At 30.6% G+C, this 27,044-nt stretch overlaps 1 protein-coding gene and 1 pseudogene across 5 annotated transcripts; both read right to left on the bottom strand.

Annotated features, from left to right (window-relative positions):
* Positions 1 to 3,896: 3,896 nt before the first annotated feature.
* Positions 3,897 to 11,284, bottom strand: LOC142617468 (nudix hydrolase 2-like; annotated as a pseudogene).
* Positions 11,285 to 16,868: 5,584 nt separating this feature from the next.
* Positions 16,869 to 25,097, bottom strand: LOC142617777 (nudix hydrolase 7-like). 5 transcript variants are annotated; one of them, XM_075790736.1, is made up of 10 exons: positions 24,790 to 25,097; positions 24,669 to 24,686; positions 22,464 to 22,652; positions 22,279 to 22,344; positions 20,391 to 20,528; positions 18,657 to 18,734; positions 18,518 to 18,568; positions 18,373 to 18,407; positions 18,011 to 18,119; positions 16,869 to 17,257 (listed from the first exon to the last, which is right to left on the bottom strand). In XM_075790736.1, the coding sequence occupies exons 3-10, from the start codon at positions 22,608 to 22,610 to the stop codon at positions 17,048 to 17,050; spliced, it is 834 nt and encodes a 277-aa protein (XP_075646851.1). In that variant the 5' UTR covers positions 22,611 to 22,652; positions 24,669 to 24,686; positions 24,790 to 25,097; the 3' UTR covers positions 16,869 to 17,047. The 5 variants fall into 5 exon arrangements, with proteins under 5 accessions (XP_075646851.1, XP_075646850.1, XP_075646852.1 ...); XM_075790735.1 differs by having other exon boundaries at positions 24,669 to 24,702; XM_075790737.1 differs by lacking the exon at positions 24,669 to 24,686.
* Positions 25,098 to 27,044: the final 1,947 nt, after the last annotated feature.

Here is a 27,044-nt window from a genome sequence, read left to right on the forward strand (position 1 = left end):
AACTTGCATCAAAGGAATATAGACAAAAGAAAGTGATGAAACTTAGACCGAAAGAAACAAAAATCAAGCTAAGGACGAATTACAGTACCTTGAAGAGATCATGAACAATGGAATGTTCAAACTCTTTCATGGACATGTTGTAGCAAATGGCAATGTCTTCATTAGTGACTGCCTAATTAAATTTCTCCCAAGCCAAGCATTCACTTTCAAGAAGAGTCATAGGGGCAGCGTTGGAAGGCTTAGGTACGTTAACACCAGGACGAGAAGGAGAAGTGCCAGCTCTATATTTGGTCGTGGGGGTAGGGTGGTCAAGAACCACAACAAGGGTGGACTTTGTTGAAGGGTCAACCTTTTGCTTCTTGTTGCCCCAACAACTAGGAAGGTTACCAGTATCCGCTCTTTTGGACACCGTCTTCTTCAGCTCTGACGAAGCATGAGGGATGACCTTCATCGTGGACGAAACTGGAGGACGAGACTGGTTAATAGCCTCCTCCTCAATCTCGCCTCTAGTAACGCCCTTCCCTTTGTTCTCCTTCATGGTTGCCATTTTAAAAAAAGAAAATAAAAGAAAAAAAGAAAAAGGGGTTCAGTATTGGGACGAATTAAATATAAAAAGAAAAGAGAAAAGGAAAAAACTTACGTTTTTGGGTGGTAAGCTCATGGGCAAGCGCTTCTTTAGTGGGTTCAAGGCCAAGTCCCCAACTCGCAAGACGGTGAAGTGTCACTAAGTAGTGAAACGTCCTATCTGCAAAAGAACAAGCTCGCTGGACGCGGTCTAGGTGGAATTTGGACAGAGCAAGTCGTCTCACAATTGTAAAAAAAAAATAAAAAAATGAGAGAGAGACAAGTATGATAAAGAGAAATAAAGCAAAGGGTGAGAAATAATATACTCTTTGGACAAAGATGACCTATTTTGCCAGTATAGGGAGGAAATGGATCCTTACCTACTTCATCAGGGTTCTTTTCCTAAATCCTAGAGACGAAGAAAAACTCCGTCTTCCACCTCCTATCAGATGTGGGGAGAGACCTAACCAACCTACAGTTGGAACTCCTCGCTGAAAACTGATAAAAGCCCGAAGACTGACTAATCTCAGAGGGCTTATAACAGTAAAGAAACTCGTCCATAGAAAGAGGACGGTTTCTCTCAAAAAATTCTCTCCACAACACTTGCATAAACACAATGAGCCTCCATGCATTAGGGTTAAGTTGGTTTATACCTATACCCAGCTTGTGAAGAATTTCCCTAGCAAAAGAGTTGAGAGGCAACCTAAGACCTCCCCCAACAAATAAGCTTCGTAAATTCCAACTCCAAGACAAGGGGAACAACACCATTCACCTTGGACAGTTAGACGAGGATTCAGATCGTCTGCGATCTGATACCAACTCCTAATGGAACCTAGTTTTTTTTTTTTTCGTCTGTCTTAGAAGGAATACTTACAGCACAACAATATAAGATATCCTCCTTTTCATCTAAAGAGGGGATGGATGTTGGTATGTGAAAGGACGGGCCAGCTGACAAACTTGACACCGTCTTCTGCCTTAACTCTTCTTGGAAAACCTCTAATGGGACCCAGGAACCTTAGACAAGTAGTGCTCGTCTAAAAAATTACTTGAACTACCGTCACTTCCACTACTACTACTACTATTATTACTCTCATCATGATATCCATCTATCTCTCTCTCATCGTTGTTGCTAGACGAGGACACTACGATAGCCATTTTGTAAAAGAATAACTTAAGAAAACCTATAGACGAAGAAATGAGGATACCTGATTCTAGATGAAGACAACTAAGGATGGCAGGAAACTTCCAGATGATGCGCAGGACGACTGATGTCAAGAAAGGAAATATGAAAAATGTGAGAGGGTAAGAGGGGTATTCTCCTATTTATAGCCAAGTTGGGACACTGAAGTGACACAGACCAATTAAAATGCGCCACATGGCACATTTTTTAAAAATGAAGCTACGCGACCTAAAGGCCTCTAAGATTGCGCCACGTGTCAACTTCCTTGGTACATTCCCCGAATAGTATTTTAAAAATAATTAATAGTTGAAGAAAAAGATAATGGTGTGGACAACACAAGGACAAAGGGGCAACTGATGGGGACTAAGTTAAGGATGTTTGTCCATGATGATCATCCATAGTCACCACGTCCATGAAACCTTAAGAAGAGGAGAACAAGAACATTGTACTTAGGAAACAATACAAGTCCCTTTGTAACAAGACTAGGTGGGTCGTCCATAATACAAATATAAGGAAGACCAAATAATACTTGGTGAATTCTACAAAAGGACTTCTCATAAACTCCCTTATGATTTGATCATAGTGTACTACTCTCAAAATGTGAAAGGAGTTCCTCGTAATTCGCTCCACGTATTCCAATTGCCTATTTTCTCCATTAACTACTCACATCATCCATGATGGTGGTGAATCCGAACAAGTAGACCCACTTTTAATTTTCTATAAAAGGAACAAGTCCTATTCAGCCAAGGTAAGTATCTCCATTCACTATTTTCCCTTCATTGTGTTTTAGAGAGAAAACTGACTTAACCATCGGAGAGTTCTTGGCCGAGCTACACCAGTCACCCTTGACAATTCTTTCTTTCTTTTCAGAACTCACAACTATCATCATAGCCCGAAGCATTCTAGCCTACTGATTTTCGTGTATCATCAATTATTATTATTATTATTATTATTATTATTATTATTATTATTATTATCATAGATGTAATTCTTTGGATTAAACTTTTCATATATATTTAGCTTGGCCCCCTTGAGGAAATTTTCTAGCTCTGCCATTGATTTTATACACTTATTTAGTCCATAATATAAGACTTACATTGCTAGTATAATATAAACCTATAATTATCTTTTATTTTTAGGTGATAAAAGGGTGCATAAGATTTGGGTAGTGGGTGCAGATTGATAAACCTAAAGGAAGAACCTAACAAAAAAAGAAATGTGAATAATTTATTTTCCTTTTTGTTTAGAAGTAGTGCATGCCATTATGCACACGCGTTCCCGCAAGCATTCACTTAAAGTTGATAATGTCTTGTGGGTTGTGGGGTTGTACAATAGCTCCTGGTCCAATACCATTAGTTTAGCTTGCTTGGCTGGATCTCATATACCATAATGAATAAGCATTTATCAGTATCTCAATATGAGAAAACGACATGTTTTTAGTTTGTGAAACAGAATTTATCAAATATTATCAAGGACCTTCATTAATTCTAAAGTAATGCAACTTGTTTATCGGTACGTTGCAGTTCTTTCTTTCTTTCTCTTTTTTCTTTTTTTCCTTACAAGTGATTCTCATAAGAAAAATTGGATAATGTTACTAAACCATAAGATTCTTGATCAATACATTACAAATGTTAAATATTAGCATTAATATACCATTTTGAATATGCTAGTATGAATGCAAAAGCGAAAGCATAAAGTATAGAACACAATAACACACGAGAGTTACGTGGTTCAGCCTAACGGCCTACATCTATAGAGGAGTCTCTAAAGGGCTACATCAATAATATATTAGAGTGTAGTACAAATCCTGTGTTATAATGAACCATAACATGTGTATATATAGTAGACTAAACCCTAGACTAATAGTCTTCTAGTACAAGTAGGAGACTTCGCTTGCATACAAAATAGAATTAAGTTTGGACTTATACTAATGGGCTAATATATCTCTAGCAACATATATTGTTTTTTTTTTTTGGAGCATAAAATTGAGTGTATTTCGTACTCTTGTTCATTGCAAGATATATGGCATAAACGAAAAGAAATTGAATCTTTATTATCACACTTTGTATTAAATAAATATCAAATTACATCTTTATTATTAGTTCTCCAACCCCCCCCCACCCCCCCCCCCCCCCCCCCCAAAAAAAAAAAAAAAAGAAGAAGAAGAAGAGCAAATTACAACTTTATTGACTCACTCTGCTGAGAAGAAATCCACATTTTGAATTATATCACTGTAAAGAAATGTAAATCTATACAGTATGATTAACCCATCAAGCGTTTCTGTCATAGAGTTCTTATTGTCACAACTCATGCAAATAGTATATAGTGTTTTTTAAACATCACATCAGACTTTCTATGGCTGATTATCAGAAGTTACAAGGTGGTTATATATTATCCTGATTGTTGAAGTAGAGGTAGCTTACTTTGCCAGAGCCTGTAGTTGTAGCCAGTGGAGAGAAGCCATTATAATTCTTTTGTGACTTTGATAAGCATATTTTGGCAACATAATTGAAGAGCTCTTGTTTTTGGTTAAAAGGTTGCGCTGCATAGTCCTCAATTGGCATCCACTAAAGAATTGGAAAAGGAAAGACGAACATAAGAAAACCATGATGCCATTATTCAGTAATTATAGAAGGTCCAATATGAATCAAAATTCTTGAATTTTACATTGCTTTAATATTAAGTTATGCCATGCCAAGCCAAAATGGGAAAATAGGACATAATAAGTTAATGTCTTCTGCCACCAAATGGTCATGAAAGGTAGATATTTTTCGCCTTTTTATGGTTTTACATTGGCTCTAAATGCATTTTCTTTCCTCAGAATACGTTTCAAATTCAAATTGAAAATGCATATTGCCTTAAAGATATATGAATTAGAGGAGGATTTCAAGAATGGGAGATGCCAAATAATTCACACTAGTCAGTACCGTAGATATAAAGATTTCAACAAATATCTTTTGAATTAAGATTAAGCACAAATGCAACCATCATACAAGTACTAAAAATCAATCCATAGGATCTGCTTAAAAAGTTCCCAATTGGACTTATTTACTTTTTTTTTTTTTTTTTGAGAATCAGGACTTATTTACTAGAACCTCACTACAACATATGCTAAAAAAAACATTGTATTCTGATGCTCCAATCCGGACACGAGCCTTGTAGACATAATTGATTATTCTCTATGTAAAGTCTTTTCTTTTATCAAACAAGAACATGAATTAAATTGGCTTATGGTCTTGCATCCAGCTAGTATGATTTTGAAAAGTTAATTCAAAGAATATAAGCAGCTAGTTTGATTGATAGACGTTTTAAAAATAAATGCCTATTTCCACAGAGGATTGCTCAACTCCAACATTATTTTGATTAACAAAACTAATGCAATTTTATTCTTAAAGCCCTAAACAAGTTGATGCAAAGAAAAACAGTCTTTGTAGTAGTATTGCGGTAAAAAAAAATTACCTGTGCTCCTTCAATCTCTGAATTCTGCTTCTCAATGTCAAAGTTAAGTGGTTTTAACATGCAAATGAAGAGCAAATCTGATTTGCTAAAGAATGACTTGTGGCTTTGCCTGTATATTGTGTGTGTGTGAGAGAGAGATTAGAATGAAACACCAAAAGGAGATTGAGGAACATGTAAACTATATTGAAAACAATTAATATAATAATATTAGTTTTGTTAGTGTAACAAGTTGCAGTAAATTTTTAATAATGCAACATTAGTAAACTTGCTTTACAGGGAAGACTATTTATTGTTTATTCATACATCTAAAACAATAATATCTACAAATGCATGTGAACTGGATAATATTAGGCAATTTTCTTACCTAAATGCTAAAACTTCCACAAACTCTGTGTCGATCTGAAACAAAATAAAATTAATGGTCTTAGATTTACATTGTAATGTGTAAACCTACATGTAGGTAAATATCATACTCATTTGAATCCACAAATTGCATTTTTATCACCTACTCCTGTCTCTTCTTTGACTTCCCTAATTGCAGCTGTACAAATATCCTCACCCTGCGTATGAAAAATTTCAATCCAGGGTGAACATTTTCTATAGTTTTCTAAAGAATTTGATAAACAATTGCACTTAAGGCATACTCACTTCATTAACAACCCCGGTAGGAAACTTCCACACCCCTGTTCCTTTGAATTTTCCACTAATCTCCTGAACTACAAGCACCTGCCATAAGATAAATTCCATTTTAGCAGCTAGATTTATTAAGCCATCATAACAAGGCCATTCATTTTTTTTGATAGGAGGCCATTCAAAATTTTTTTTTTTTTTTTTGGATAGAAGGCCATTCAAATACACTAGAGCAAGTTGTTTTGCTTAATAGAAATTGCTTCTTTTTTTCTTTTTTCTTTTTTTTTTGGATCTTAATAGAAATTGCTGAAGTATGAACAAAGTGACCTATAAATTTTAAGAGGATCAAACATAAATAATGGATTGTCTAAATTGTTATTGGATTGGATATAAGTGTGGGCTGTGTGGGCATGTGTTGAATCTCATATTAGATATGTATGAAGTTGATCTAGGTTGCATAAGTGATTACGAGTAGTACTAATTTTAATTCAACTAGTCTTTTTGGGGTATACTATCAATATTTGGCTAATGTTTTTGTAATAACAAGAGCAAAACCAGAATTTCCAAATTACTTCTTCGTCCTTGATTTCATGGTCAAGGTTTGCACAATACAATTTTAGGCCAAAGGAGACATTATTGGTGGGGCTTTTTTATATTTAAAATATATTGTTATTATCATTTTTAATTTAAAATCTATTCTTCTTACTATTTAAAATTAGTTACTTGTTTATTTAGGTTCTGTTAACATCTACTTTTCAATTGATAAGGTATGATTTTTTAATCTTTAATTCTGATATTTTGTTTGTTTATTTTAGAAACAACTGTAACAAGTTGTGTTAATAAAATTGTATAACAGATAAATGCATTTGAAAGGAATTTATTCTTTTCTATAATTGAGAATTGTAATATTATATTACATGTTTGAACATCATTATGATTATTTTCATTGTTATTTCCTTTATACTATGACATAATCTTTGAAGTATTTTTTTATGAATTTCTCATTGATCTATGAGATTTTATCTAAGTTTTCTATTATATGTTTCATTTTTTTTTTCGAGTAATAGGGAGTCAATTAATTTTTATTCTTTTCTCATTTTTTTTATAAGTTTTTCATATTTAAATTGATATTAGTAATAATTTGTAATTAAAAAATATTTTATAAATAAAATAAATATCTACAATATAAAGTTATAATATGACGATAACAAAAAATAAATTTAAAAATTTACAATCACCTAACAACACCAATCTACTCAATCAAAGATAGATTTTAGAGCATAGAATCACTCGAATTTATCTATCATGTAACTCAATGAATCAATACTAATCAAACCAAGACAAATTTTATATTAAAAATCAGATATCATGTTTCAACCATAAAATCTATTATGTTTTTTTTTTTTTAAATTAATGACTTTTCATTTAATTTGGATAAGGCGATGTATGATGCAGTCGATTTTTATTTTTATTTTTATTACAAAAGTTCAAACTTGAAATTATTATAAGAAAATAATGACATCATCATCATCATCATCATCATATTTACAACATATCTTTCAAAACATTTTAGATTTTCAATTGGGTTAGATTTTCTTTTTGTCATCAATATCGTGGTCATATTGGGGTGGAGAAAAGAATAAAAAACCTATTTATGAAATTTTTTTTAATAATTGTTTTTAGTAAAAATAATAATTATTAAAATAATAATAAGAGGTCTTGTTATAATAGGGCCTTAGGCATTGGCCCGAATAGCCTAGCCTAAAGGCCGACCCCAGTCATGGTAAGGGAAAGCCAGAAATTAATCCAAAACACATACCTCTCTCTTATTATTCATGACAAAAGAACCAACACCTACTCGATGTGAAGCATTTCGAGGAATAGTATCAGTAGTTTCAGGAAGCCAACATACAAGCATTAAGTAATCTGGTTCAGCATAGTGATACCGAAATCCTTCCTGTAAAATCAACAAACAAGATTATAAATCACAATTTAGAAAGACTATACATCGATTGTTGGTACATTTTAATATGAAACCAATAAATAGATGGTTAAGTTTCTTATTGGTACTGTGGTGGGTAAGAATGAGAATTAAGGATCTAACTTAGCACAATGAATTTATTATTTTTAATAGAGAAGCCACCTTTAGGAAAAGCCCAAAGTTTACAATTCTGATGAGAGGACATGCAATAACCAGTTTATGGGATTTTCCAACCGCAAAGTGCCTAAATTTTCTCAAAGAGAAAGCGAATTTCACGTCCCAATTTAATCAGCTTCATTTTACATTAGAAATTCTCGTAATTATAACTAGCAACTATAAGGTAGGTAGTGCTCGGTTAACATGATTTTTGATTACTGAGAATTTAAGATTCTTATGAGTATAAATTATTGGGTGTTTGAATTCATGAGAAATGAAATTTCAGTGTTTAGTAAGTCCTGAGAATTGATTTTAGAAATCCAAAGTGTTTAAACTAAGTTGAATCTTAGAAATATATATATATATATATATATATATATATATATTTCAATTTCATCAAAAAATTATAAAAAATATTAGGGTGCCAATTGAATCTTATGAGTCTCATTAAGTCATTTCCTTACATACTACACCATGAAAAAAAAAAAAAGGCTAAAATTCAAAACTGACCCTTTAAGTTTCACCTTTTGTCATATCAGTCCTTTAAGTTTTAGTTTTGTCATTTCAGTTATCTAAGTTGCAAATTTTGTCAATTAAGTATTCTGTTAGGCTTCTGTTAACTCTTTCTGTTTACTAACCAAAACGACACCGTTTTGGGTTTTTAAAAAAAAAAAAATCATAATTAATAAAAATGAAAAACTGTTATTGAAAAAAAAAAAAAAACAAAACAAAAAGAGGCAGCTAAGGGGAACGACCCTGCCCTTGAAAACAAAACAAAAAATCACGATATGGATTGCTGTATAAAATCCAAAGTTCAAAGTAGCACAACACACAATTCAAATAATAACTATAGCTCACAAGCACAAAAACACAGATCTACAACTACAAGCAACAAATATACTTCACAAAAAATAAAAATAGAAAAGCTTTTTAAATTTTAAAATAGCAAAAAAATTTTACAAAAAAAAAAAAAAGACTAACTCTTTCTCCTTCCCCCTTTCTTTCTCCCTCAATTCTTGAGGTAGGGCCCAATCGTAATATTTTTGTTTTGTTTTCAGGGGCAAGAAACGACGGCGTTCCCCTTCGCCGCCCCTATTTTTTTTTTTTTTTAAGTTTTTCATTTTTCTTAATTACAAATTGAATAAAAAAAAACCCAAAATGAAGTTGTTTTGGTTAGTAAACCGAAAGAGTTAACAAAAGTTTAACGGAATACTTAATTGACAAAATTTGAAACTTAGAGGATTGAAATAACAAAAGGTAAAACTTAAAGGGTTACTTTTGGATTTTAACTTAAAAAAAAAAAATGCCATGTTTGTGAAATTAGAACATGTCCTCTCATATTGTATCTTACTTTTTTCAGAAATTGTTGTATCATTGTGTACCCATGCTTTTTAGGATGAAATAGGTTAGCTTATTATGAAATAAAAGCGCAGTTATAATAACTACCAGGTATATGTGTCAAAACAAAACTCTATCTATTGGATTTATAAGTTGAATTCTTTTTTAAATGTTAAAAAATAAATAAATAAACACCTCCTTTTAAGTATTAGACAATTTGTTGTAAAATAATAATAATAAATCTGGAAACCTGTGTTTACCTTAACTGTAGCTTCAACAAGATTTGCATGTTCGATAGGCAATTTGATCCAAACACCATTCTTCCCCTGCCAATTACATCCCAAATTTGTAACAGAATAGGAGGTACTAGTGGCAACTTCTACATCAAATGGATACTAGACGTAGGAAGATAAACTAATAAGATTAAAAGATACTATATATATATATACCTGTTGCCTCCATTGCGATATTGAAGCTCAAAGCAAAGAAGGAAAGATCTTAGAATCTATGGGCTGCTCTATCTTCACTACAACTCCTCCATATGAATCATTATCTGAACTTAGTAGCTCAACCTGTTCAACTCCTTTTGCGGACATGACTTGCTTCTCTGCTTCTGATTAAGAATGAAAATATATCGCCTGAACGAATAACAAAAAGAAAGCAATTATGCACCGAGTTAAGCTGAAGAATTCATCCAGTAGTAAACAGCTTTTACATTTAAAAAAAAAATGATAGAAAATTCATCAAATGTAAAACTCTTTCTTAAAGACTTGAACTTCGGCCTTTACCCCCCACACCCCATACCCTACAAGCACTTATACTTGTGGAGTGATTACCACACTAAGGGTGCACGGTGGTTATTTTATGCTTAAACCATTACAACTGGTTCTATTTATGTAACTAAACTTAAATGGGCTAGTATTAATTAATTGAGTTATGTATTGAATTCTTTTTTTTTCTTTTGCATGTTAAGGTTATTAGGTAGTTCTAATGTTCCTTCTCAAAAAAAAGAAAAAAAAAAGGTAATTCTAATGTTAAGTGAAATTGCTATAGTACCTTTGATAAGTTAAATTTTTTTTTTCCATATTATAGTTATATATTATATATATTTTTTCTTTGTTTGTAAATATTTTAAGATTGAAAATGTCTTCTAGAAAACATAAAAACTTTTTTTAAAAATAGAATAGAAAATTTACTTGAATAATTTTAAATAGAAATTTTGGATAAATTTATAATTAGTAGAAGTATAAAAGATATAACATAAAACTGAAATGAAAATTTCACAAATGAATATGAAACAAATACAAAGTAGTTAGAAAATAGTGAAATATTATAAAAGAAAGATGACAATCAAAGTCATCATAATATTTGGCAACGTACCATCAATTTCAAACAAACCCATATGAATGATACAGATTAGAGAACATACATACGAATGGGCAAAGTTTTGGATTTAATGTCTAGTTACACTGAATCGTCAAGATGATAACACATTCATTTTTTTGTCACATATCATTATCTCAATGGGATTAACACTAGATGCATTGAATCCAACCCAAATCCTAGTATTTGAAGAATCAGAAAGATGAGATGACATACCACGTCGAGACAAGGCCTCTTTGGGAGGGAGGGGCTGCAGCAAATGAAGAAGTTTGAACTTTGAAGGGCTAATGAATTAGAAAGACGTACTGATAGCTGATTATATATATATATATAACTCTTTTACCTCATAGAGTCGTAACTCAGAAACCGGATGACGATTTCCAGGCGGCTTGCTGGTTTGGGACTTTTTATGGATTTTGTTGGAAATTGCATTGAAAGATCCATTAAATTGAATTGAAATTCCCAACAAAGTGACCATTGACCACCTCTAAAACCAACCAATACTTTAAAAAGTATTTCTTGCCAAGCTTCCTCAATTCTCAGCACTTTTGTTTCCTCGTTTGAAACGCAAACATTCCTTCTTTGTTTTGCCTTAAGTATTAAGGTAACTTTGGAAACAAGCTGCAAAAACCAGTCCTAAATTTTTATTTTTTTGAAAGAGAGATATGAGGGAATTTGAGAGGATAATCATGTTGTAGGTATGAACTTTTGAGAAGAGTCAACAGTAGGAATGAACTTGATTATATAAACTTGGCAATTCGTTGGATTTAGGTCAGGTATGAGTTTGATCTACTTGGGTAACTTTAGGTTATAATTGGATAAAAGTTGAAATTACCCTCAGGATTCAAAAAGAAATGAAAATTAAATAAAAATAAAAAAACACTTTAAAATTACCCAAATTTAAACAGATCATTATTTTTGGACCCGTGATGAGTCTACATGTGTTCAGATAAAAACATTAAAAGTTAATTAATTAATCAATTAATATATAATAAGAAAATAATAAAACATCAAATATTTGAGTTAGTAGGCTGTTTATCCCAAAATTAGAATGGCTTATGACCATTTAAATCAAATAATTTTAACTCGTATTACAACCAAAATAAAAAGATTGTCTTAAATATTTGCGAAAATATTGCTATTAAAATGGAAATCGTATTGTATATTGATTTTTTAAGTTTACAAAAAATTGCATTTTAACCTATAAAGTTAATGGATCAAACATATATCTAGCTCGTTTTTCCTAAGTCAGATTTCAATTTTCATGTTGACCTCTTTTTCTGCAACCCAAAAACCTCTCTACTCATACTCAATTTTTCCAAAATATCACTCATACAAAATACTTTTGCCCACTAATTTTTTATTTATTTTAATTTTATAGAAAATTGTGTTTTAACCTATCAAGTTTCCTGCCAAAGGCCTCTGCCAAAGGCCTTATAGTTGAATTGACACCTCCCTATGTACAAAGTGCTTGGGAGTTTAAGGGGAAAGGGTTCGAACTGCGGGCTTAACAACATGTTGTAATTATCTCTCAAAAAACCTATCAAGTTCCCTAAGTCAGATTTCAAGTTAACCATTATACCAAAGGCAAAAAACCACTCTAACCATACTCATATCTTTCTAAACATTTCATACAAATACTTTGACTAACTGATTTTTTAAGTTTTGCAAAAAAAAAAAAAAAAGTTTTAACCTATTAAATCACTGGGTCAAACACAAATTTAACTTGTAATTACTTGATTCGGATTTCAAGTTGACCTGTTTTTCCACGGTTCAGAAATCTCCCTACGCATATTCTTTTTTTACTTCAGGTTCAAGCAAACTAACTTGTTTAAAGTCCAATTTTGCCAAGTCTATTTGTGTAAGATATGGCTTGCAAAAGAGAGCATTAATCTATTGCACTTTTTGGAAAAAACAAATAAAGAATAAACAAAATCAAACAAAAGGGTGTTTGCTAAAACTGGGGAAAATCATTTTTAATAAAAAGAAATTGAAATATAGATTTTTAGAGGAACTCTACAATTTATTGTACATGCTTTAAATTCAATCTTGAAATACCGTTCACTATAATTTGCAAATTACTTAAAACACTAAATTGAATTTTAGTTAAAGCTCTATATAAAAAAGGGAAAAAAATAAAAAAACTCTATTGCAAATAGTTTAAAATCAAAGTTCCACTTTTTACAACAATATCTAATGGAAACATACCCTAAAGTTTACATATTTAGTTAGTTTATGATGTTCTAAAGAGTGCTTCTAATCCTTTAAAGTTTCCCCTCAAAAAAACAAAAAAAAAACTTTAAAGTTTAAAACATGAGTGCCTATTAGCGCCCCCCCCCCCCCAATCTAAAATATGTTAGTTTTCTTGTCAATGTATTTGAGGGAGTAATGAAATTGTCGGACCATGCGCTATGTCATTTCATCTTTAATGGTTTTTAATTGGCTCTAAATGTGTTTCAAGTTTAAATTGAAAAAGTATATTGCATCAAAGATATATGAATAAGAGGAGGTTTTTTCAAGAACTGGAGATGTGAAATAGTTCATGCTAGTTAGGGATATAAATATAAAGAGTTCACTAAATATCTTGTGAATTAAGATTAAGCACAAATGGAGCCATCATAAAAGTACTAAAATCCAACTCGCCAGCCTTGCTTAAGAAGTTTCCAATAGGACTTATATTAACTAGAACTTGTCTAAGCATATTGACGTAGGACAAGGGGGAACAACAAAATCTGATTTAGAACACCAGGGCAGATTTGGTTTAGCTTGGGTTTTGAAGAATTAGGGTTAGGTTTTGGTGGGGAATAGACTAGAAAATAAAAGGGAAGGGTTTTCAAAGGGGACAAGGATTAATAGAGTTTGGGAATGAAAACAAAGGTGAAAAATCAAGATTTGGATTGCTGTGAACGGTAACCATGAATAGTAAAATTAAAGAAAATAGATAAATTTTAAGAATCATACCTAGACTTCCTAAGCATCACACCTAGGGTTGCTTAGCATCACACCTCAGGGAAAATTGCATCACACAAACCATAAAAGAAAGCTTCATAGCTCTTAAATTCTAAAAATATTCATTAATAATCAACTCAATAGAAAATACTGCAACTCTTTGAATAGAAGACTAATACTTAATACTAATTGAATTAGGATTTCTTAAAACCCTAATAAGACTTGGTTTAGCTTGGGTTTTGAAGAATTAGGGTTAGGTTTTGGTGGGGAATAGACTAGAAAATAAAAGGGATTGTAGGGTTTTCAAAGGGGACAAGGATTAATAGGGTTTGGGAATGAAAACAAAGGTGAAAAATCAAGATTTGGATTGCTGTGAACGATAACCATGAATAGTAAAATTAAAGAAAATAGATAAATTCTAAGAATCACACCTAGACTTCCTAAGCATCACACCTCAGGAAAAATTGCATCACACAAACCATAAAAGAAAGCTTCATAGCTCTTAAATTCTAAAAATATTCATTAATAATCAACTCAATAGAAAGTACTGCAACTCTTTGAATAGAAGACTAATACCTAATACTAATTGAATTAGGATTTCTTAAAACCCTAATAAGACTTGGACTTAGACTCCTTAGGCTTTTACCACTAAGCCCAACTAAATAACCAAACTTAAATAAAAACTAAAAGAAGATCTAATGGACAGTTGGCATAGCCCATTCAAGTATTATGAAATTACAAAATTGCCCTTGATACTTAAAATCAAATAAAATATAATAAATTTGTCTTCTCATTGCCTCATGCATCATTCTTGTTAGGTCATATTTTTTATGTAAATAGCTAATCCTTCAACAAAACGCACTTCACTTGTAAATTGGTTAGATCTAAGTTGGATTTGATACATATCAAGTGGAAGTATTAAAAACATGAAGATTGATCCAAGAAACAAGTGAAGAAAAGTTGTTTTACTAAAGCTCAATAGATAGCTTGACAAATAATTGCTATTGAGAATTAATGGGAAGCTCGAGACATAGCTCAACACAAGCTCGATCTATCGAGAACTATGATTTTGAAATTTCCAACTCTGAAATTCGGCCCATGTTGATTTTTTTTTTTTTTTTTCTGACAACCCTAGACCTATATAAGGCTTATTTTAAAAGCCATCATATACGGATACAGAAACCAAAAGCTTAACTTTCTCTGTGAGAGATTATTCTGTTTGTACGCCTTAGTGTTTTTTAACTAATTGCTTCCTAATCTTCGTTATTCAAAAAGTGAAGAATTTTGCAGCCGACAATAATTATTTAAGTTGCTAGAGTTAGTCACGTACTGAGATCCGTGCAAAAGAATTAGTCATAAATTGGAGATTTGTGCACCAAAGGAAAGAATGCTATTATAAGATCAAGTCTAATTGGGTATTGGAGCGAAGGTTCAACTGTAAGATGGTATTTTGGGATAAGCCAAGGTAATGGTAAGATTTCTCATACTTGTAACCGTTTGATTATTGATTAGTGGATTATTGGGAATGGTGACCTTAAATTCACCTAGTGAGAATTTTACCTTGCGAAAGGTTTTCCTCATTTGTCAACAAATCACCGCACTGTGTCAATTTAATTTCCACTGCATTTAGTTTATTTGGTGATTTTTTGGCGCCTCCATGATTTGTATATAATTTGACCTAATTAATCAATTTGGGTAATCAAATTAATTAACCGGGATCAAGCTATCTTAACCCAACAAGTAGTATTAAATTTGCCTGGCGAATATCAAGTGTTGTTGGACTCTGACATCAAAGGTACTTGTAATATATTCAGCAAAAAAAAAAAAAAAGTACTTGTAATATGGCCATGAAACTAAGGTTTTTATAATATCAAACTCAATCTTTGCTCGGTATTACCTACCCCAGAAATTTATGTTCTTATATAAAAACAATTGTGCTGGTGCATCTGTTGATTTCTTCTTTATCTAACAAGAGATGCTTTTTTTAGTTTATCTCATTTTAGGATATAGATAACGACACATATATAAAGAAATTATAATTTAAGTCAAAACAGTTCACTATAGCCAAAACCAGAGACTGGTATCTAATATCTATGGGCGCAAACTGTTTGCATCATTTTTTATTTTACTCATGTAATAGAGTGAGATATGACCATTTTATTTAAGAAAATTATTAGTTTACATTGTAATTGCAATGTAAAATTTATAACATTGTTCACTTTTTGTAAAGAATAATGTTAGAGATACAAATTATTTTATAAAAAAAATTTATAAACTGCTAATGTGGTGAGTGATTATTAGTAAATGAAAATGTAATATTAATGGTGGGACTAGATGAAAACTAATAAAAAGTTGGCCACATCAACATTTTGTAATATGTTGTAAAATAGTTTGTGCTTGTAGCATTACTCTTTTGTAAATATGTAAAATGTACACAATATTGTTCTCCCTTCTTCTATGCTTGGTAAAAATATAAATGAAAACTTGAAGGAAGAGAACCTAACCAAAAAGAAATGTGAATAATCATTTTTCTTTTTGCTTAGAAGTAGTGCATGCCATTATGCATTCACTTAAAGTTGATAATATCTTGTGGGTTGTGGGGTTGTACAATAGCACCTGGTCCAGTACCATTAGTTTAGCTTGTTTGCCGGGATATCATCTATATATATATATATATATATAATTATAATAATAATAATAATAATAATAATAATAATAGTAGTAGTAGGTTAAGTTGAGAGAAACTCAAATTAGAATTCTAAATTAGAGTTTCAATTTTGCGCCATGTATCCTAAATTATTTATTCTTAAAGAGTTTTATTTCTTAATTTTAGAATCAAATGTGGGACTACATTATAAATATTCATCCAAGTGAGTTATTAAATACAAAAATCAAAGAGTCTAAAATAATTGAATCGTAAAAAAAAGAAAGAAAAAAAGAAAAGAAAAAGAAAGGGTGCTTCACAAGTGATTCTTGTCTTTTCTTCTTTTTTTCCCTTACAAGTGATTCTCATAAGAAGAATTGGATAATGTTACTGAACCATAAGATTCTTGATCAATACATTATATACATTGTTTTTATTTATTTATTTTTTTTTATAGGGGCATAAAATTGAGTGTATTTTGTACTCTTGTTCATTGCAAGATTTATGGAAAACGGAAAGAAATTGAATCTTTATTATCACACTTTGTATTAAATAAATATCAAATTACATCTTTATTATGAGCCCCCAAACCCCCTCCACCCAAAAAACATAAGAAAATTACAACTTTATTGACTCACTCTAATGAGAAGAAATGTACATCTATACAGTATGACCAACCCTTCAAGCGTTTCTATCATAGAGTTCTTATTATCACAACTCATGCAAATAGTATATAGTTTTTTTAAACATCACATCAGACTTTCTATGGCTGATTATCAGAAGTTACAAGGTGGTTATTATCCTGATTGTTGAAGTAGAGGTAGCTTACTTTGCCAGAGCCTGTAGTTGTAGCCAGTGGAGAAAAGCCAGTATAATTCTTTTGTGACTTTGATAAGCATATTTTGGCAACATAATTGAAGAGCTCTTGTTTTTGGTTAAAAGGTTGCGCTGCATAGTCCTCAATTGGCATCCACTAAAGAATTGGAAAAGAAAAAATGAACATAAGAAAACCATGTTGCCATAGTTCGGTAATTATAGAAGGTCCAATATGAATCAAAACTCTTGAATTTTACATTGCTTTAATATTAAGTTATGCCATGCCAAGCCAAAATGGGAAAATAGGACATAATAAGTTAATGCCTTCTGCCACCAAATGGTCTTGAAAGGTAGATATTTTTGGCCTTTTTATGTTTTTAAATTGGCTCTAAATGCATTTTCTCTCCTCAGAATACGTTTCAAGTTCAAATTGAAAAGGCATATTGCCTTAAAGATATATGAGTTAGAGGAGGATTTCAAGAATGGGAGACGCAAAATAATTCATTCTAGTCAGTACCATAGATATAAAGATTTCAAAAAATATCTTTTGAATTAAGATTAAGCACAAATGCAACCATCATACAAGTACTAAAGATCAATCCATAGGACCTCTGCTTAAAAAGTTCCCAATAGGACTTATTTACTAGAACCTGACTACAACATATGAATTAGATTGGCTTATGGTCTTGCGTCCAGCTAGTATGATTTTGAAAAGTTAATTGAAAGAATATAAGCAGCTAGTATGATTGATAGAATTTTGAAAAATATGTGCCTATTTCCATATTGAGGGTTGCTCAACTCCAACATTATTTTGATTAACAAAACTAATGCAATTTTATTCTTAAAGCCCTAAACAAGTTGATGCAAAGAAAAGCAGTCTTTGTAGTAGTATTGCTATAAAAAAAATTACCTTTGCTGCTTCAATCTCTAAATTCTGCTTCTCAATGTCAAAGTTTCGTGGTTTTAACATGCAAATGAAGAGCAAATCTGATTTGCTAAAGAATGACTTGTGGCTTTGCCTGTATATTGTGTATGTGAGAGAGAGAGATTAGAATGAAACACCAAAAGGAGATTGAGGAACATGTAAACTATATTGAAATCAATTAATATAATAATATTAGTTTTAGTGTAACAAGTTGCTATAAAATTTTCATAATGCAACATTAGTAAACTTGCTTTTACAGGGAAGACTATTTATTGTTTATTCATACATCTAAGACAATAATATCTACAAATGCATGTGAACTAGATAATATTAAGCAATTTTCTTACCTGAATGCTAAAACTTCCACAAACTCTGTGTCAATCTGAAACAAAATAAAAGTAATGGTCTTAGATTTACATTGAAACGTGTAAACCTTCATGTAGGTAAATATCATACTCATTTGAATCCACCAATTGCATTTTTATCACTTACTCCTGTCTCTTCTTTGACTTCCCTGATTGCAGCTGTACAAATATCCTCACCCTGCGTATGAAAAATTTCAATCCAGGGTGAACATTTTCCAAAATTTTCTAACGAATTTGATAAACAATTGCACTTGGGGCATACTCACTTCATTAACAACCCCGGTAGGAAACTTCCACACCCCTGTTCCTTTGAATTTTCCACTAATCTCCTGAACTACAAGCACCTGCCATAAGGTAAAATTCCATTTTAGTAGCTAGATTTATTATGCCATCATAACAAGGCCATTCAATTTTTGGCATTTAAGTATTGAATTAGTCAAGTCAAATACACTAGAGCAAGTTGTTTTGCTTAATAGAAATTGCTGAAGTATGAACAAAGTGACTGATAAATTTTAAGAATTAGATCAAACACAAATAATGGATTGTCTAAATTGTTATTGGATTGGATATAAGTGTGGGTTGTGTGGGCATGTGTTGAATCTCACATTAGATATGTATTAAGTTGATCTAGGTTGCATAAGTGATTATGAGTAGTACTAATTTTAATTCGACTAGTCTTTTTGGAGTATACTATCAATATATGGCTAATGTTTTTGGAATAACAAGAGCAAAACCAGAATTTCCAAATTACTTCTTCGTCCTTGATTTCGTGGTCAAGGCTTGCATAATACAATTTTAGGCCTAAGGAGACATTATTGGTGGGGCTTTTTTTTATTTAAAATATATTATCTTTATCATTTTTAATTTAAAATCCATTCTTCTTACTATTTAAAATTTAAAATTACTTACTAAGTTTGTTTATTTAGGTTTTGTTAACATCTACTTTTCAATTGATAAGGTATGATTTTGTAGGCTTTAATTCTAATATTTTGTTTGTTTATTTTAGAAACAAATGTAACAATTTTTGTTAATAAAATTGTATAAGAGATAAATGCATTTGAAAGGAATTTATTCTTTTCTATAATCGAGAATTGTAAAATTATATTACATGTTTGAACATCATTATGATTATTTTTATTGTTATTTCCTTTATACCATGACATAATCTTCGGAGTATTTTTTTTATGAATTTCTCATTGATCTATGAGATATTATCTAAGTTTTCTATTATATGTTTCATTTTTTCGAGTAATATGGCGTAAATCAATTTTTATTATTTTTTCATTTTTTTATAAGTTTTTCATATTTAAATTAATATTAGTAATAATTTGTAATTAATAAATATTTTATAAATAAAATAAATATCTACAATATAAAGTTATAATATGACGATAACAAAAAATAAATTTAAAAATGTAAAATCACCTAACAACATCAATCTATTCAATCAAAGATAGATTTTAGAGCATAGAATCACTCGAATTTATCTATCATGTAACTCAATGAATCAATACTAATCAAACCAAGACAAATTTTATATTAAAAATCAGATATCATGTTTCAAACATAAAATCTATTATATTTTGTATTTTAAATTAATGACTTTTCATTTAATTTGGATAAGGCGATCCATGATGCAGTAGATTTTTTTTTTCTTTTTTATCACAAAAGTTCAAACTTGAAATTGTTATAGGAAAATAATGACACCATCATCATCATCATCATATTTACGACATATCTTTCTAAACATTTTAGATTTTCAATTGGGTTAGATTTTCTTTTTGTCATCCATATCGTGGTCATATTGGGGTGGAGAAAAGAATAAACAACCTATCTATGAAATTTTTTTAATAATTCTTTTTAGTAAAAATAATAATTATTAAAATAATAATAAGAGGTCTTTTTATAATAGGGCCTTAGGCATTGGCCCGAATAGCCTAGCCTAAAGGCCGACCCCAGTCATGGTAAGGGAAAGCCAGAAATTAATCCAAAACACATACCTCTCTCTTATTGTTCATGACAAAAGAACCAACACCTATTCGATGTGAAGCATTTCGAGGAATAGTATCAGTAGTTTCAGGAAGCCAACATACAAGCATTAAGTAATCTGGTTCAGCATGGTGATACCGAAATCCTTCCTGTAAAATCAACAAACAATATTATAAATCACAATTTAGAAAGACTATACATCGATTGTTGGTACATTTTAATATGAAACCAATAAATAGATGGTTAAATTTCTTATTGGTACTGTGGTGGGTAAGAATGAGAATTAAGGATCTAACTTAGCACAATGAATTTGTTATTTTTATTAGAGAGGCCACCTTTAGGAAAAGCCCAAGGTTTACAATTCTGATGAGAGGACATGCAATAACCAGTTTATGGGATTTTCCAACCGCAAAGTGCTTAAATTTTCTCAAAGAGAAAGCGAATTACACGTCCCAATCTAATTAGCTTCATTTTACATTAGAAATTCTCGTAATTATAACTAGCAACTATAAGGTAGGTAGTGCTCGGTTAACATGATTTTTGATTACTAAGAATTTAAGATTCTTATGAGTATAAATTATTGGTTGTTTGAATTCATGAGAAATGAAATTTCAGTGTTTAGTAAGTCCTGAGAATTGATTTTAGAAATCCTAAGTGTTTAAACTAAGTTGAATCTTAGAAATACACACACACACACATATATATTTCAATTTCATCAAAAAATGAAAATTATAAAAAATATTAGGGTACTGCCAATTGAATCTTATGAGTCTCCTTAAGTCATTTCCTTACATACTACACCATGAAAAAAAAAAAAAAAAAAAGCTAAAATTCAAAACTAACCCTTTAAATTTCACATTTTGTCATATCCGTCCTCTAAATTTTAGTTTTGTCATTTCAGTTCTCTAAGTTGCAAATTTTGTCATTTAAGTATTCCATTAGGCTTCTATTAACTCTTTCCGTTTACTCACCAAAATGACACCGTTTTGGGGTTTTTTTTAAAAAAATTTCGTAATTAATAAAAATGAAAAACTGTTATTGAAAAAAAACAAAAAAAAAAAGGCAGCTAAGGGGAATGACCCTGCCCCTGAAAACAGAACAAAAAATTACGATATGGATCCCTGTGTAAAATTCAAAGTTCAAAGTAGCACAGCACACAAATTCAAATAATAAATATAGCTCAATAGCGCAAAAACACAGATCTACAACTACAAGCAACTAATATAGTTCACAAAAAATAAAAATAGAAAAGCTTTTTAAATTTTAAAATAGCAAAAACAATTTACAACTAAAAAAAAACTAACCCTTTCTCCTTCCCCATTTCTTTCTCCCTCAATTCCTCAGGTAGGGCCCAATTGTATTGTGATTTTTTTTTCATTGGCAATAAACGGCCGCGTTCCCCTTTTCTGCCCCTATTTTTTTTTAATTTTTTAAGTTTTTCGTTTTCCTTAATTACAAAATTGAATTAAAAAAAAAAAAAAACCTAAGATGAAGTTGTTTTGGTTAATAAACCGAAAGAGTTAACAAAAGCCTAACGGAATACTTAATTGACAAAATTTGAAACTTAGAAAACTTAAAGGATTAGTTTTGGATTTTAACTAAAAAAAAAAATACCATGTTTGTGAAATTAGAACATGTCCTCTTGTATTGTATCTTACTTTTTCAGAAATTGTTGTATCATTGTGTACCCATGCCTTTTAGGATGAATAGGTTAGCTAATTATGAAATAAAAGCGCAGTTATAACTACCAGGTATATGTGTCAAAACAAAACTCTATCTATTGGATTTATAAGTTGAATTTTTTTAAAATGTTAAAAAATAAATAAATAAACACCTCCTTTTAAGTATTAGCCAATTTGTTGTAAAATAATAATAATAAATCTGGAAACCTGTGTTTACCTTAACTGTAGCTTCAACAAGATTTGCATGTTCGATAGGCAATTTGATCCAAACACCATTCTTCCCCTGCAAATTACATCCCAAATTTGTAACATAATGGGAGGTACTAGTAGCAACTTCTACATCAAATGGATACTAGACGTAGGAAGATAAACTGATAAGATTAAAAGATACCATATATATACCTGTTGCCTCCATTGCGATATTGAAGCTCTAAGCAAAGAAGGAAAGATCTTAGAATCTATGGGCTGCTCTATCTTCACTACAACTCCTCCATATGAATCATTATCAGAACTTAGTAGCTCAACCTGTTCAACTCTATTTTCGGACATGACTTGCTTCTCTGCTTCTGATTAAGAATGAAAATCTATCTCCTGAACGAATAACAAAAAGAAAGCAATTATGCACCGAGTTAAGCTGAAGAATTCATCCAGTAGTAAACAGCTTTTACATATAAGAAAAAAACGATAGAAAATTCTACAGATGTTACCTAGTATTTTTTTTTTTTGCGAAAGATGTTACATAGTATTTGAAAATTCATATTGGGTAGACTTATTACTTTAATAGAGAAACGGAGCAATATATGGGATTTGGCAACTACACAAATAATCTTAGCCCACCAAACATAATCATCAACCCCTTAAACAATAAATTAAAACTCAAAATAACAACAATAAAAATTTGCTAGCCAAATAACAACGAACATAGCCCAAACAACAATAAGATTAAGCCAAACAATAACAAATGAACAAAATATTCAACAAAAAGCTCATTAAAAAAAATCCCCTAATAATTCGGATTCATAACTTGTTCAACCCATTACAATAAAAAAAAATTCATAATTTCATTTTTTTTTCTAAAAAATTGTACCGAGAGATAATCTGGTTGTGAGTTCTCTTCAATGATGTCGGCAGCTATACTGTCCTTGATGGCTCAACTCATATTCGCAACATGTATTATATGTCTCTCTCTCTCTCTCTCTCTCTCTCTCTCTCTCTCTCACTTTATTACCCTCATCTCAGCAATTTTCGTTCTCACTATGGTCTTTTAATTTTATTAGTAAAGGGAATTGTAAAACTTCATGTATTAAAGGGTATTTTTTTTAGTGATGTTGATATATTCAACTTTTCTTTTTATTAACTTTTATAATTTAAATATCTTAATAATAATGTTAGAAAATATTCCTAGGCTCACTACTATATGAAGTCATCATTAAGTTTCAATTTCCTCTAAAATATGAAAGACTTTAATTTTTGTAAGCTAAAAAATTGTCTACATTAACAATGTAATCTTTGACACGATTAGACACTAAATGCTCTAATGGGAAATACCATTCCCTATTCCTCTCCCTCTCCCAAAATCAAAATGGGAAATACCATTCACTTGCCTTACTTAAAGTGAAGTAAAATCTTGTAAAATAATATATATATATATATATATATTTGTATATATATTTTTTTTTTTATATAAGATAGAAATTCTACTCGGGACTAATCTAAATATATATGTGTGTGAAACTCCCTCCTGAAGACTTGAACCTCGACCCTTACCCCTCACACCCCACAAGCACTTATACTTGTGGAGTGATTAACGCACCAAGAGTGCACGGTGGTTATTTTATGCTTAAACCATTATAACTGGTTCTATTTATGTAACTAAACTTGAATGGGCTAGTATTAATTAATTGAGTTATGTATTGAATTCATTTTATTTCTTTTGCATATTAAGGTTATTAGGTAGTTCTAATGTTCCTTCTCAAAAAAAAAAAAGAAAAAAAAAAGAAGGTAATTCTAATGTTGAGTGAAATTGCAATAGTATCTTTGATAAGTTAAATTTTGTTGTTTTACGCTTTAAATTTTATTTTATTTTTTCCATATTATAGATATATATTATATATATTTTTTCTTTGTTTGTAAATATTTTAAGATTGAAAATGTCTTCAAGAAAACATAAAAAATTTTTAAAAAAATAGAATAGAAAATTTACTTGAATAATTTTAAATAGAATTTTTGGATAAATTTATAAATACTAGAAATATAAAAGATATAACATAAAACTGAAATGAAAATTTCACAAATGAATATGAAACTAATACAAAGTAGTTACAAAATAGTGAAATATTATAAAAGAAAGATGACAATCCAAGTCATTATAATATTTGGCAACGTACCATCAATTCCAAAAAAGACCCATATGAATGAAACAGATTAAAGAACATATATACGAATGGGCAAAGTTTTGAATTTAATGTCTAGTTACAGTGAATCGTCAAGATGATAACACATTCATTTTTTTGTCACATGTCATTATCTTAATGAGATTAACACTAGATGCATTGAATCCAACCCAAATCTTAGTATTTGAAGAATCAGAAAGATGAGATGACATACCAAGTCGAGACAAGGCCTCTTTGGGAGGGAGGGGCTGCAGCAAATGAAGAAGTTTGAACTTTGAAGGGCTACTGAATTAGAAAGACGTACTGATAGCTGATTATATATATAACTCTTTTACCTGATAGAGTCGTAACTCAGAAACCGGATGACGATTTCCAGGCGGCTTGCTGGTTTGGGACTTTTTATGGATTTTGTTGGAAATTGCATTGAAAGATCCATTAAATTGAATTGAAATTCCCAACAAAGTGACCATTGACCACCTCTAAAACCAACCAATACTTTAAAAAGTATTTCTTGCCACGCTTCCTCAATTCTCAGCGCTTTTGTTTCCACGTTTGAAATGGAAACATTCCTTCTTTGTTTTGCCTGAAGTATTAAGGTAACTTTGGAAGCAAGCTGCAAAAACCAGTCCTAAATTTTTTTTTTTTTGAAAGAGAGATATGAGGGAAGTTGAGAGGATAATCATGCAGTAGGTATGAACTTTTGAGAAGAGTCAACAGTAGGTATGAACTTGATTATATAAACTTGGCAATTCGTTGGGTTTAGGTTAGGTATGAGTTTGATCCACTTGGGTAACTTTAGGCGTTATAATCGGATAAAAGTTGAAATTACCCTCAGGATTCAAAAAGAAATGAAAAATAAATAAAAATAAAAAACACTTTAAAATTACCCAAATTTAAACAGATCATTATTTTTGGACCCGTGATGAGTCTACATGTGTTCAGATAAAAACATTAAAATTTAATTAATTAATCAATTAATATATAATAAGAAAATAATAAAACATCAAATATTTGAGTTAGTAGGCTGTTTATCCCAAAATTAGAATGGCTCATGACCATTTAAATCAAATAATTTTAACTCGTATTACAACCAAAATAAAAAGATTGTCTTAAATATCTGCGAAAATATTGCTATTAAAATGCAGATCGTATTGTATATTGATTTTTTAAGTTTACAAAAAATTGCATTTTAACCTATAAAGTTAATGGATCAAACATATATCTAGCTCGTTTTTCCTAAGTCAGATTTCAAGTTGACCACTTTTTCTGCAACCCAAAAACCTCTCTACTCATGCTCAATTTTTCCTAAATGTCACTCATACAAAATACTTTTGCCCACTAATTTTTTTTTAAAAATTTTATAGAAAATTGTGTTTTAACCTATCAAGTTTCCTGCCAAAGACCTCTGCCAAAGGCCTTGTAGTTGAATTGACACCTCCCTATGTACAAAGTGTTTAAGAATTTAGAGGGAAAAGAGTTCGAGCTACGGAGTTAACAATATGTTGTAATTATCTCTCAAAAAACCTATCAAGTTCCCTAAGTCAGATTTCAAGTCAACCATTATACCAAAGGCAAAAAACCACTCTAACCATACTCATATCTTTCTAAATATTCGCATACAAATACTTTGACTAATTGACATTTTAAGTTTACAAAAAAAAAAAAAGTTTTAACCTATCAAATCACTAGGTCAAACACATATTTAACTTGTAATTTCTTGATTCGGATTTCAAGTTGACTTGTTTTTCCACGGTTCAGAAATCTCCCTACACATATTCTTTTTTTACTTCAAGTTCAAGCAAATTAACTTGTTCAAAGTCCAATTTTGCCAAGTCTATTTGTGTAATATATGGCTTGCAAAAGAGAGCTTTAATCTATTGCACTTTTTGGAAGAAAAAAAAAAACAAATAAAGAATAAACAAAATCAAACAAAAGGGTGTTTGGTAAAACTGGGGAAAATCATTTTTAATAAAAAGAAATTGAAATGTAGATTTTTAGAGGAACTCTACAATTTATTGTACATGCTTTAAATTCAGAATCTGGAAATACCGTTCACTATAATTTGCAAATTACTTAAAACACTAAATTGACTTTTAGTTAAAGCTCTATATAAAAAAGGGAAAAAATAAAAATAAAAAATAAAAAAACTCTATTGCAAATAGTTTAAAATCAAAGTTCCACTTTTTACAACAATATCTAATGGAAACATACCCTAAAGTTTACATATTTAGTTAGTTTATGATGTTCTAAAGAGTGCTTCTAATCCTTTAAAGTTCCCCCACACACACACACACACACACACACAAAAAAAAAAAAAAAAAAAAAAAAAAAAAAAAAAAATCCTTTAAAGTTTCAACCCTATTAACCCCCCCCCCCCCCTCCCAACCTAAAATATGCTAGTTTTCTTGTCAATGTATCCGAGGGAGTAATGAAATTGTCAGACCATGTGTTGTGTCATTTCATCTTTAATGGTTTTTAATTGGCTCTAAATGTGTTTCAAGTTTAAATTGAAAAAGTATATTGCATGAAAGATACATGAATAAAAGGAGGTTTTTTCAAGAATTGGAGATGTGAAATAGTTCATGCTAGT

The sequence above is a fragment of the Castanea sativa genome, chromosome 11 (genome assembly GCF_040712315.1).
Source record: "Castanea sativa cultivar Marrone di Chiusa Pesio chromosome 11, ASM4071231v1".
Lineage (NCBI taxonomy): Eukaryota > Viridiplantae > Streptophyta > Magnoliopsida > Fagales > Fagaceae > Castanea > Castanea sativa.